Below are 13,140 nucleotides of genomic sequence, written 5' to 3'. Positions count from 1 at the left end.
CGCCAAGTGTCTTAATCACACTGTTACATGCACATTGAGATTTTTAAGTCTAAAGTGTCTCGTTCTCACTCTCACTGTTGCATGCACATTGATCATATGTCTGTTGTTGTCTTCTTATTCTCTGGCCTAAGATTCGTAGGTTTATGTCAAATATTTCTTACATCTGGATATTAGGGCTAAGTGTATGATTCTTTAGAAGCACATGTGGATGCCAGTGTCTTTATTACACTGTTACATGCAAATTATATTTTTGAAGGCAAAGTGAATCTTTTCACTCTCACTGTTGCATCCACATTGATCATTTGTCTGTTGTTGTCTTCTCGTTCTCCGGCGTAAGATTTGTGTGTGTATGTCGAATATTTCTTACATTTGGCCTGTTGGGGTTAAGTGTATGATTCTTTTGAAGTACATGTGCCAAGTGTCCGATTTTTGAAGGGTTATAAGTGGATATTGCATGAATTTCAACAAGTGGAACAATCGTCACACAGAGTAACGTGTGATCTTTAGGACCACAAGCTTGGTTTTGAGTTGTCGCCTATCTAAATGTGCATCTCTGTGTATATAAAACGCACTTGCATTCATCTTCATCATTCATCAGTATCACACCAGCTCTCTTATCTCTTTCTATTATCTATCAAAATATAAAATAAAACAGAGGTATTCTCTCTTTCAAATGCTCGTAAATTAATGTCCATGTTTTCAGTTAGTTGCTATCTGTTATGAAAACGATATAAATTCTATCTGATATATATGTAAAAAGTACGTAAGGCGTGTTCGTTTGGTTGCCGCAGGTCCGGCGTCTGCGTCAGCGGCAATGATTCTCGCACAAAGCTTGTTCGTTTCATCGGAAACACGCGAATACGGAAAGAAGACCTTGCTCGGAGCAGAAGTGGTTTGCGTTCATTTTATTTGTCATAACTAGGAAGTACGAATCCATTTAGACTTTAATGAAAACTAACCTATTTGAAATCTTTGTATAGTTTGAGGTTGATCCAGACGACTACATCACATCAGTTGAGGTGCAATCCGACAGGATCTTTGGGCAAAACACATATGTTATCACCTGCTTAATCTTCAAAACAGCTAAGGGGAAAACCTCACCGCCCTTTGGACTCGAGGGTGCGCAGAAATATGTACTCAAGGACAAGAATGCTGGAAAACTTGTAGGATTCCATGGACGAGCAGGCGAAGTTCTTCATGCTCTAGGAGCATATTTCGCTCCTTCGTCAAGTACTTATTCGGGCGGTCTTACTTCTTCGAGCACTCAGCCAGCTGGATCAGCTGCCGGTGCCAAAAAACTAGAGGCAAAAGGTGGTAATGCGGGAAACCCATGGGACGATGGTCCTCATGATGGTGTTAAAAAAGTGTACGTAGGTCAAGGCGAGTCAGGGGTATCGTACGTCAAGTTCGTCTATGAGAAGGACTCTAAGGAGGTCACCGGAAATGATCATGGAAAAAGGACACTACTTGCACCTGAAGAGGTTAAATAAAAAAAATACAAGATAATCATTTAGCTTTAAAGATGCAATATATTTTTTTTAAAAAAATTTCACGTTAAATCTTGTGTTTACTTTTTTTTTTTTGCAGTTCGTGCTTGATCCAAACAAATATATAACCGCTGTGGAGATTAACTACGACAACATATTTGGAACTGAATCTGAAATTATAACGCTGCTTAGGTTCACGACAAACAAGCGAACCTCTCCGCCTTTTGGACTTGAAGGTGCAAAAAGTGTCCTACTCAAAGAAGACGGCCACAAGATCGTTGGGTTCCATGGCAAAGCAGGTGCTGACATACTTCACCAAGTTGGAGTCCATGTCAAGCCCATCTCCAAGTGATCTGAGAATGTCTTCTCTTATGTCCCAATGTAATAAAGATGAGCTATATGTCTATAAAGAAAGCTCTCCTTTAGAAATTGTCATTGTACGTGTGTAACGGTAAGCGAAAGGTTTGAATAAGGTATTTCCACGTACTGTGCTTGTGTGTTCCAGTGTCTCCTTGTGTTGTAATGGAGTTGTAACAATGTTTATAAGATGTATAAAATCTTGGCTGCGTTGTTATGTTCGTAGATTCCTTGATGTTGTGAGATTTAAACCAGGTTTTATGTAAAATTTCAGAAATTATCTAATGAATAAGATTCCTTAAAACATTTCGTCAGAAGGCAGAAAAGATTCATTTAGATTGTCTCTAGACTAGACACTCTCATGTGTTGATGTAAATACACTATGATAAAAAAGAAGAGGACATTTTAAGTTTTGAATTTGTGGTTGGTGAGCAATTATTATACAATGTTAAACGAATATGAAAGGTAGTAAATAAAAATAGATAACCAATAGAAAAGGAAAAGAGAGAAGGCACAATGTGGGAAGGAAGTTCAACGAGAAGATCACTTAGATTTGGTCGGCAAATTACTTTTCTCTCTGAAACTCATAAATACACAAAAACACTTTGGCCCCTACCTTTACTTACCCATTTTTCTTATCTTTCACCCCCGCAACTTTAATTATCTTCTAACTCATCCTAAATGATTAATTCCGGTTTATTAGCCCAGACTCTTAACTCATGATTTTACATCTTTTTTTTACATTTTTGGCTAAAAAATAGTTTTTATCTAAACTATTAAAATTGAAATACATATAGTACTTAACTCTAACTTTTCCAAAATAATTATCATTCCATGTCATTGTAATTCAAATAAATAATTAATGACTAATTTAAATAATAACTATTATCTAACTGGATTGAGATTATGCAGGAGAGAGTTTACTTGACAAAACATTATGTTCACGTTAATATTTTATACATTAATATCAAGAGTTTTATATCTTATACAATAATCATTTGAATTAAACTTTATCAAGATACGAAGCCATCCAAATTGTTATTGAACCTCCTCGGTTTAGTATATTAAATCAAATTCTGGTAGCAATGGTCTAGACCTTTCTCTGAAATGTTAGTGTCAAACAATTTAATATAATATCATACTAAAATTTAAAATTAATCATTAATTTTTCTGTTGATTTTTAAAATTGAAGAATATAAAACTACAATTATTTGACTCTTAACCGGTTAGTTCAATTTTCACCTAGATTACAAAAGATGGTCTTTTTAAATATCTCCTAAACATTATTTATGAAGTGATTTGATAATTTTGATACATTTTTCTATATGATTACTCTTACAAAAAAATGTGACATGACTACTAAAATTAATGTCATGTCTTATGGTTAAATATGACATGAACAATTACACTTAATGTTAATATATATTTTTTGTTAAACTTTACAGAATATGACAATAACTCATACATTATATTTAATGTTGATTTATTTTTTTGATAATTTTTTAGAACATGGTAATAACTCATAAATCATCACTAAAATAAAGATATTCAAATATGACAATATAAATTTTAAATATTATTTTATTTTATTTGTATAATTATAAAAAATTTATTACTAAGGTTTTCAAAATTTTCTACATTTTTTTAAAATTACAAGTTTTAATCGTAATATCATTAGTTTCTTTTAGATATCTACAAATTTTATAAATATTTTTAGTTTAAATTTTCATAACTATATATTTTTATATGAATATATTTAGTAATTTTATTTAATATATTAAACCAAAAGAAATAGATTAAAAATTATCAAAGATTATAAATTTAGATATAAACACATATTATTAAATATAATTTAAAGGAAAAAATTATTTTCCCTTAATTTTGTGATAAATTACATCAAATTTATATTAATATTGGTCAAATAATAAAATATAAAATATTTATAAATTTATTTATAAGTATTTTAAAATTTTAATAATTTATCACTGCACATTGTACATTGAAAAAAACTAATTAGTTAGATATAGTTTCACTAACCAGTTGAAAACCTAATAATATAATTCTAATCATTCAGAATAAACAATGTAATTATTGAACATTTATTATAAATGTTTTTTTTCTTTACATAATCATTTAGGCATGTGTATTCATGTATCCTTTCAGGTACATGAAATTAGATTTTTTTCGGATACTATAAATTTCCGGGAACTCGAGTCGGGTTTTTTAGGTCCTGCTAGATTCGGTTCTGATGTGTAAGAACCTAAAAATAAACAAAAAACTTATATATTTAAAAATATCACTAATTATAAAAAATAAAATAAAACTACACCCGCACGGACATGCGAGTTAAGCTCTAATATCTCTTATTTATCTTAGTTTAAAAAATCGGAGTTAATATTTTTAGTGTTCTCTTTTTTTCTTTTTCCTTTTTTTTAAAAAAATATATTAATATATTTTGTACTTTTTCCTCTCATTGGATTGCAAGTCTACTTTAATCTTTTACCAAAAAAAAACTCTACTTTGCTCTTTATAATCTTCGTGGTCTAGAGTTCAAGAGGGAAAGAGACGTACACGTTTCAAAGTGCGAGTAATTATTTAGTTAACAACGTAACATCGAACGAATATGTAACAAAGCGTAATGCCCGACCATTCACGTTTAATGAGTCATCCATACCCATTTTTCAGCCCGTGGGTCTTATTCCGTCTGATGGTCGGTTTCTTAATTTTTCTCAAATGATCAAAATCATTGTTTATTGACCTTACAACTACCACCCAACATTTCCCCGTGCTTTGGCCTCACTTTATATGGTATCGCGAATCACTTTCCAATAGATCACTGTTCCTTTCACTATTCAAACCCAAGCACGCTTAACTCTTAAGTTCTAAACGGATGTGTGACAAAAAGGTAAACTAACTTTAATGATATAGATAGTTAAACCAATTCTCTTAAACTTTTCTAAATATCAATTCAGGACGTTACATAAAGACTCCCACACTAAAGCATCGGTTTGCAAGTTGAGAATTCTTTCACCACTATATCACACTTTTAGTGACCCTTTCCACTAACGTACGTATATTCTTGTTCGTGGAAGTAACTTCTTAAAAACATATGTTAAAGACTTCAATATATAAAAAGGTTATCAAATATCGACTGATATCCGTTTATCGTCAATTTGGCTTGAAGGTTGGAAGGTGGTATTAAGTTAATAACCGAACCCAAACTAATTTAAACCAATATATCCAGCCTACAATATCTTTTATTGGTCTAACATAAACCAATTCTGTGAAGGAAATGCATTAACTTGGCTAATTGGCACTCTGCTTTGTACTGGCTAACCAATAATCATACATCAGAAATATGATCACATACAGTAACTTGGCTAATTGGCACTTGATTTGAAAAAATTTCAACTCTAATTGGTCTACGTTTGCTTCTAGTTTTTGAAGAAAGCGAAAAAGCATATTTTAGGAAAACAGAATTTTTAAGAAAATTGACTTTAGGATTGTAAAATATTGTCTCGTTTTGTAAAACGTCAACAAAGTAAACTTAACGAATCTCTCTTTTAGCTGGATTTATAAGAAAAACTCACACATGCAGAACATAGAGCGGCTAAAATAGAGATCGAAAGTCACCTCTCATTTCTTGTTATTCACATATAATAACTCCAACAAAGATGCTAAAACTTGCTAAACCCATAATACACCGTCGTCAAAGTACAAATGACACTGATTACTTATAAACTGTGTAATTCAGCCAAAATCATTATGCATTTGGGACAAAGTATTGGTTAACAACTAAATGAATTATGCAAATTTGAACCTGGATAGTAACAAAACAACTGCTCTAGTATATATATATATGTATTCTACATTTGTCATGGTTAATCATTTTGAAATATAACTAAATATATAATTAAGATCTTCGAAATGACTCGTTTCACTTAGAGTAATTTAGAAACTAGACAAAAGTTGGATGCAAAATGAGTTATATATGTTATACTCACCGTGCCTAAATACACACACACACAAAAACAATAGCTCCAAGTAAAATGAAAATGTGCACAATATATATGGGGACATCAACACAATTAAAATTTTTAAAATACCAGAAATCATAAGTGGTAGTTGAGATGTCAGGATTAAAAACAATGTTAACGACCCAATATTAAAAAAATTTACTAATTTCTCATTTGGAAATGATGGTGAGTCAAACTCATTTATCTTTTCACTTATTTGTAAAACTCCGGTCTCACGTTTTCCCTCCGAGAAAGGATGGAGGTTGAGAGGGGATCTGATCATCCGCAAGTGCCCGTCCTTGGCCTAGGCTGCGGCAACAAAGACCTCTTGGCGGCTTCAAAGTTTCAAAAAAAATATTTTTAAACAAAACAAAGATTCATAAAGCTAGAACTTATCTATGTGGATTTTTCTCAAATTAAGTTCAATGACAGTAAATATTTTGTATAAGCTTGCCTTTTAATTTTTGAAATTTCATTTTAGGAAAATCAGATTTATAAAAATTTTAGTATCAAAAGATTGCTGTGATTTATGAATGCGTCTCGGATCCTGTAGGTAAGTGGTAAGAAAACAAGCTTACTATGTCAACATGTTTCAAATGAGATCTATTTATTATCCGAACTAAGTCATATTGTTCATGGACACTCACTCAAATATAGACGAGAAAGAGTATGTCCGTAATCTATACTTTTCTCATAAATTATCTGAATCTTTCTATAGATATGAGATTACCTTAAGTCATAATTTTTATATTTATTTGTTGCTAAAAGTCAATAAAATATTAAATTAACCAGTTAGTCACGCATCGACTAAATGTTCACACGCAAACATTCTTTTGATTTTACAATATTTTCGAGTCAACTAAATCACACTTCATGTTTTCATTTTCAAATCCTCAACCTCATGAACATAAATGGGAGACACATACATACTGTATCACAAATATACATGATGTCAATCATGGCAACTGATGTTGCAAGCTTTTAATTGTTAAATATAATAATAATATTTTTTAATAGATGGAGGTTGATGTTGCACAAAATGGGTAATCTGAGTTATATTTTAGAATTTTTATTAGTTATGGTCAACAAAATGAACGTACAGAGAATTTTTAATAGTATTTATTTGAAGATATTTTAATTTGAACTTATGCCATACGGCATACGCTTACAATTCTTTTACCAAAGGAAAAAAAAAATCAAAAGTGCACAAAAAGACCCCACTCTCCACAAAACCTGCAACACTCAACTATACCCACAACATGCAAACAATAATAAACATCACTGAGCTCCAAGTATTTCTTCTATAAGTATAGATAAACTCTCACGACTCCCACATCAAATATCCCCCTTGTATTAGCTAAGTTCCAAAAAAACAGAAAATAAATCAAATCCTAATCTCTTTCTCGGTTTGCTTGCTTCATTATGGCTCCTCTACCTATTTCTTCGATCAGAGTTGGTGAGATAGAGGATGTTCAAGAACTAATAAAATCAAAACCAAACAAAGTTCCAGAGAGATTCATAAGAGACGCCAATGAAAGAGGAGTCTTAGTGTCACTTAAGACTCACCTTCATCAACCTATTCCTGTTATTGATCTCTCTAAACTCTCTAAATCTAACACTCATGATGATTTTATCTTTGAGATTCTTAAGCTCTCACAAGCTTGTGAAGACTGGGGATTTTTTCAGGTACTTTCGGCAATTCTTATTTCCGTGATTATTGGGTTTCTTAGGCTAAACCGTGGACTTCGATAATCTATAAATAAGAATATATTGCATTTGATTGGACTTAAAATTTAACTATAAACGAATCTCAGCACGGCTATTCCTACTACTACATATAGGTTATAAATCACGGGATTGAAGTAAATGTGGTGGATGATATAGAGAAAGTTGCTAAGGAGTTCTTCGATATGCCTTTGGGGGAGAAGAAGAAGTATCCAATGGAGCCCGGGACCGTACAAGGTTACGGTCAAGCTTTCATCTTCTCCGAAGATCAGAAGCTTGATTGGTGCAACATGTTTGCTCTTGGTGTTCATCCTCCTTCTATCCGCAACCCCAAACTTTGGCCTTCTAAACCGGTCCGGTTCAGGTTCTCAACTAAAAACCCTCTTTTCCCTTGAGTCCTTGACACAATTATCTAATCTTCTGAAGTACCTTTGTTCAATTTTCATGGTCGTCATATTCTATAGAGTTATTAATTAGTGAGGATATGGCGCGCAAATGCAAACAGTTTTTACTAGAAATCGTCATATACTGTATCCATGTTCGAAATCATGATTCAAAATTTTAAAACTTGTTGTGGATCATGGGATGATTTAAAAATTACATAACATAGCTTAGTGATGTATACTTTTCAATTATTTAATTCACCTTTTTATTAAAAATAAAAATTTGACTAAATAATTGTTTTTTTTCTTCTATAGTGAAAGTCTTGAAGGTTACTCAAAAGAGATAAGGAAATTGTGCAAGAGGTTGTTGAAGTACATAGCAATAAGCTTGGGTCTAAAGGAAGGGAGATTTGAGGAAATGTTCGGGGAAACAGTGCAAGCAGTGAGGATGAACTATTACCCACCATGTTCAAGTCCTGATCTTGTCTTGGGACTTAGCCCACATTCTGATGGAAGTGCTCTAACGGTTCTTCAGCAGAGCAAGGACAGTTGTGTTGGGCTTCAGATCCTCAAGGATAACACTTGGGTCCCTGTGCTACCCCTTCCAAATGCTCTTGTCATCAACATTGGTGATACAGTTGAGGTATTCTTTACATGGATTTCCATCAGAGTTAATTTACTGCACCATTCATCAAAATTATTAATTATATGTTTTTGTATTTGAGTATAGGTGCTAACTAATGGGAAGTACAAGAGTGTGGAGCATAGGGCAGTAACAAACAGAGAAAGGGAGAGGCTTACAATAGTGACATTTTATGCACCAAACTATGAGGTTGAAATAGAACCAATGGGTGAGTTGGTTGATGATGAGACCAACCCATGCAAGTATAGAAGTTACAATCATGGTGAATACAGTTACCACTATGTATCCAACAAGCTCCAAGGCAAGAAGTCCCTTGATTTTGCCAAGATTCTCAATTAACTAATATTACTTTCACAACCCTTTCACCATCCATTAACTAGTTACCACTTATTTATTTTTATTTTTATAAAATTTAGTTGTGGAAAATTTATGTGTATAGTGATAGGAATGTTCCCCACCTAAGGGTTTTAGTGTCATGATTAAACTCCCCAATGTACATACAACATGTAATATATTATATGTGTCTGTGGGTGGAGTTGGGTGTGTTTATGTGTTTATATGTATGTGGAGAAGGAACAGAAAGAATAAGAAAAGTAACATCCGATCCATTGTTTTTGTTGATTATATTTTTGCAAGCAATGCAATTTTCTATTGTTTGTATCACTACACATGTATATATTCCAGGAATAGTACTTCTAGTGTTGAGAAAAAAAGAATCTTCCTATGTGGTTATATAAAATAGTTCATCACAGGATTTGAACTAGGGTGCTCAATTATTTATTTGAGAAATTTGGAAGATATTTTTTTTTGCTAAATTGGAAAGATAAACTTTAGAACAAACAAGACAAATAAAGACAATAGGCTCCATTATTATTTTACTTGTTTTAGCAAACGACAAAAGGCTCCATTATATATCAAAGGACAAAATAGAGAAAATAATTTATTTTTATTAGTTAATAATGGCTCAATAATAATTACATAAGTATTGTATTATCGGTTCCTATTTCTCTTGTCCCTCTACTCATAAATAGAAAAGGAAACAATGGACGGAGGATGATGTGGTTAAACGTCAGCATAACTCTAAAAAACCTCTGACCTCTCTCTTAAAGGAAAACAACCGACGAGCCCATCAATTCCGGCCGACAGGTGGGCTTTCCTAGCCACCGTCGATCTGGTTAAAGCTTATCCTTTTCGTTTCTCTTTTTCTCACTTAGTAGTTAGATCGGATTGGCTTCTCCGGCAATTTTGACTCCGGCGGTGTGCTTCATTTTTGGTGAACGTCCGGCTTTGACTCTAGCGTCATCACCGTTCTCTCTGATGTTGTCGGCCGGCTTCTGGTGGTTCCCTGGGTTTCGGTGTTTCGTGTACAGGATGAGCTCTCGATTCAAACCGATTGAAGCTCCCTGTAGAAAGCGGTGGTGTTTGATGAAGTTGGATGCGCCTTAGACGCATGCCAAAGAAGAGACCCGGTGACGCGTCATACTGTTGCGGCGTCTGATCCGGAATTGGTGGCTGACAAGCCTTTTACTTCCAATACTGTCGTTGGTGGTGGGTTTCGTCGGCCAAAGATGGCGGAGATGGTGTTTCTCCGAAAGGGATCTAGTGGAAAACCGGGAACCAGTGACCGGGAGTCTAGCCGGCGATTTCTGCTCTTGGTGTGACATCAGGTGATGCGTGTTGCGTTCGGTAGTTGAGGCGGACACGTGGTAGGTCATACGGAGATGGATATCGCGTGGTTGAGGGGCGCTGTTTCTTACGTTGGGCTTTAAGCTCAGTTGTTTAGTTTGCTCTGTCTTTGGGTTTGTGTTTTTTTTTGGGACATTTTGATTTGTTGTAAAAGTTTAAGCTTGCCCGCATTTAGACTTGTTTTCTGTTTAATAAAATATTTAGATGGCAAAAAAAAAACGTCAGCATAATGGTGGGAACCATAAACGATATTAACAAAATATCATATCAAAATGATTTAACTTAAGATTACGACTTGAACGATTCTCGTATAGAATCAACAATGTTCACTTTGTTAGTAATTATCTCCCCCAACTATTTACCGTTACTTTTACCATTAATTATACCTTTTCGTCTTGGAACACATCCGGTATCTGGGGTATTTTAAAATATTACGGATCCACATTGTTGGTAATTATCTCCCTCAACTATGTACCCTTACTTTTACCATTAATTATTACTTTTCATCTTGTAGCATTATTATGTAGGCTTGGAACACATCGCTTATCCGGAGTATTTTAGGATATCCAGATACGTGGAAGCCATAATATTAGTATTCGATCTGAATCCGTACCTTTTCAGATATCTGGAATTTCGATATCCACTATAATATTGTATTATCCGCTAATATCCAGATTCGGATTCAAATCCGTTAAAAAATTAAAAATAATAATTTATTAAAAATAATAATTTATTAAAAAATCTTTTTAAATACAAATTTTTAATAATATATTAATCAAATATTTGTACAAAATTTCTAAAAATATATAAATAAGATTATAAAAATTAAAATATTATATTATATGACTAATTTTATGTATAAATATTACTATATCAACTATATTTATTAATAAAATTTTTATTTAATATATTTTAAGAAATTCGGATCCGGATATCCGTTTCTATCTGAAGGCTCAATATTAAAAATTAAAAAAAATATTAGTTGCATCTTATTACCGCATGAGATTCAATATTAAATTTTTTAAAATTTTTTTATTATTGCACCTTATTACCGCATGAAGCTCAACATTCATATTGAGTCTCATGCGGTAATAAGGTGCAACTATGTTTGAAGGTGTTAAGACTCGAAAATATTATATTATAAGACTATTTTTTTATTATTGCACCTTATTACCGCATGAGGCTCAATATGAATGTTGTAATGTAGATATATATCTTAGGGGAAGGTTAGGGGTATCAGAACGTTTCACATGAGTAGATTAAAGTACTCAACGCATCATAGGAAACATGAAATTTGAAAGGTATTTGACAACTATACAAGTTTTAATATGCTGAACCGTCATCTTACCTCTGTTTCCTTGGTTTGGAGATTCGTTATAATATTAGGCTTGATCTATTCAGGGAGTCAAGCATGTACCTCAGTGTATTCAACGGCCTTGCTAAGGTCCTTAATGAGAAGTTTGCTGCCTCTGGTGTGGAACAAAATGTGGTAGTGCCAACAAACATAAACCCAAAGTTAGTTGGAGGTAAACACCATCGCTCTCTTCACCTCTCCATAGTCCATACAATAGTTTCCAGCAAACGTTCTGAATTTTTCTCACACTTGCCATCAGCATGCCTCCTGTAAGAGTGTTAGTTTCTGCTCATTGAATGTTACATTTCTTTGTAAGCGGTACTAGTATCTTATATGTGGTTGGCTTGCACACAGGTCAGCTCTTTCTGAATTGCCGCTATCACGTTGTCTAGAAGGCATTGTTGGCAGCATTCTGACCTTTGAATTGAAGCTCTCTCCATTCAACTTCACTATCAACCATCAAAGTTTCGCAATCTCTCGCATTTTTAAAAGCCACCAGTGACCATCACTACCTTTGTTTGAGAATCACGTAAGTTAAAATGCTGCAATAAAGTGTGTCCAACGTGTTCCCGTTCGTGATTGTTCTTTGCGATTACCCATGGGTAGGGTGGTGATGAGCACCTGGTGATGACATGCCTGGTGGTGGTATTTTGAAAAGGAGTGTTCTTGACAGTCGCAACCTGAACCAAAGTGGCTGCAGTGGTGATTCAAATGTTGAGGGCGAGAGAGCAACTACTGATTTGAACAGTCGTAACCTAAGCAGTTCTGGGATGGGAACGGGTAGACGGGAACGGGGACATGAAACGACAAACTTAAAATTTTTAGATACGGGTACGGCATAGAAACTTCAACCAAAATATAATAAAATATAAAATATCCATAAGTTAAAATATTAAAATCTGAAACAAAACTTTTAAGATTAAAAACACACTTGATCAAATACTAGACAACAAACAGAACCGTATAGTACTTGGGATCTTTTTAGATTATTATTAGGCCTGGGCATAAATCCGAAAATTCAAACCCGAACCGAACCTGAACCGAAAAACCCGACCCGTTATCCGACCCGAAATGTAAAAATACCCGAACGGGTCTTGTATGGTGGTATAAAAAATATCCGAACCCGAAGTGTTATTAACCGAACCCCGAACGGGTAACCCAAAACCCGGAAACTAATAGTTAATATAAATATTTTTAAATATATATATATATATATATATATATAAGTATTTTAGTTATTAATTTAATATTCGTGGTAGTATGATATATAATAAAAATATTAACAATATTAAAATGTTTTAAGTACACAATTAGTTTAAATAAGTAATTTATAATTTGTTCATTGGAATAACAAGTCTACTCTCTATTAATATAATGTATATTGTTTACAAATAATGTTTGTTTTCATGCTTGATATAACATTTTATTATTATTTTAACAATTTTATGTGTAATAAATTAATTTTTATTAATTTAGTTGTTTTTCTTTA

At 33.2% G+C, this 13,140-nt stretch overlaps 2 protein-coding genes across 2 annotated transcripts; both read left to right on the top strand.

Moving 5' to 3' along the window:
• The first annotated feature begins 814 nt into the window (after positions 1-814).
• Positions 815-2,051, top strand: LOC108829082 (jacalin-related lectin 36-like). The gene is made up of 3 exons (XM_018602740.2): positions 815-892; positions 981-1,481; positions 1,588-2,051. Exons 1-3 carry the CDS (start codon positions 815-817, stop codon positions 1,837-1,839), a joined length of 831 nt encoding a protein of 276 aa, XP_018458242.1. The 3' UTR covers positions 1,840-2,051.
• Positions 2,052-7,193: 5,142 nt separating this feature from the next.
• Positions 7,194-9,219, top strand: LOC108829094 (protein SRG1-like). Its single transcript, XM_056996556.1, has 4 exons — positions 7,194-7,546; positions 7,702-7,949; positions 8,284-8,611; positions 8,699-9,219. The coding sequence occupies exons 1-4, from the start codon at positions 7,283-7,285 to the stop codon at positions 8,948-8,950; spliced, it is 1,092 nt and encodes a 363-aa protein (XP_056852536.1). The 5' UTR covers positions 7,194-7,282; the 3' UTR covers positions 8,951-9,219.
• Positions 9,220-13,140: the final 3,921 nt, after the last annotated feature.

This window comes from Raphanus sativus, unplaced genomic scaffold (genome assembly GCF_000801105.2).
Source record: "Raphanus sativus cultivar WK10039 unplaced genomic scaffold, ASM80110v3 Scaffold0265, whole genome shotgun sequence".
Taxonomy (NCBI): domain Eukaryota; kingdom Viridiplantae; phylum Streptophyta; class Magnoliopsida; order Brassicales; family Brassicaceae; genus Raphanus; species Raphanus sativus.
The sequence above is the reverse complement of the archived record's forward strand: the minus strand, read 5'-3'. Positions and strand labels throughout refer to the sequence as shown.

Excerpts from the sequence above, each read along its gene's own strand:
- LOC108829094 (XM_056996556.1), top strand. The coding sequence starts at position 7,283 with ATGGCTCCTCTACCTATTTCTTCGATCAGAGTTGGTGAGATAGAGGAT. Across the intron at positions 7,547-7,701 it reads AAGACTGGGGATTTTTTCAG|GTTATAAATCACGGGATTGA; the intron begins GTACTTTCGGCA and ends TACTACATATAG. Across the intron at positions 7,950-8,283 it reads TCTAAACCGGTCCGGTTCAG|TGAAAGTCTTGAAGGTTACT; the intron begins GTTCTCAACTAA and ends TTTCTTCTATAG.
- LOC108829082 (XM_018602740.2), top strand. The coding sequence starts at position 815 with ATGATTCTCGCACAAAGCTTGTTCGTTTCATCGGAAACACGCGAATAC. Across the intron at positions 893-980 it reads CCTTGCTCGGAGCAGAAGTG|TTTGAGGTTGATCCAGACGA; the intron begins GTTTGCGTTCAT and ends ATCTTTGTATAG. Across the intron at positions 1,482-1,587 it reads CACTACTTGCACCTGAAGAG|TTCGTGCTTGATCCAAACAA; the intron begins GTTAAATAAAAA and ends TTTTTTTTGCAG.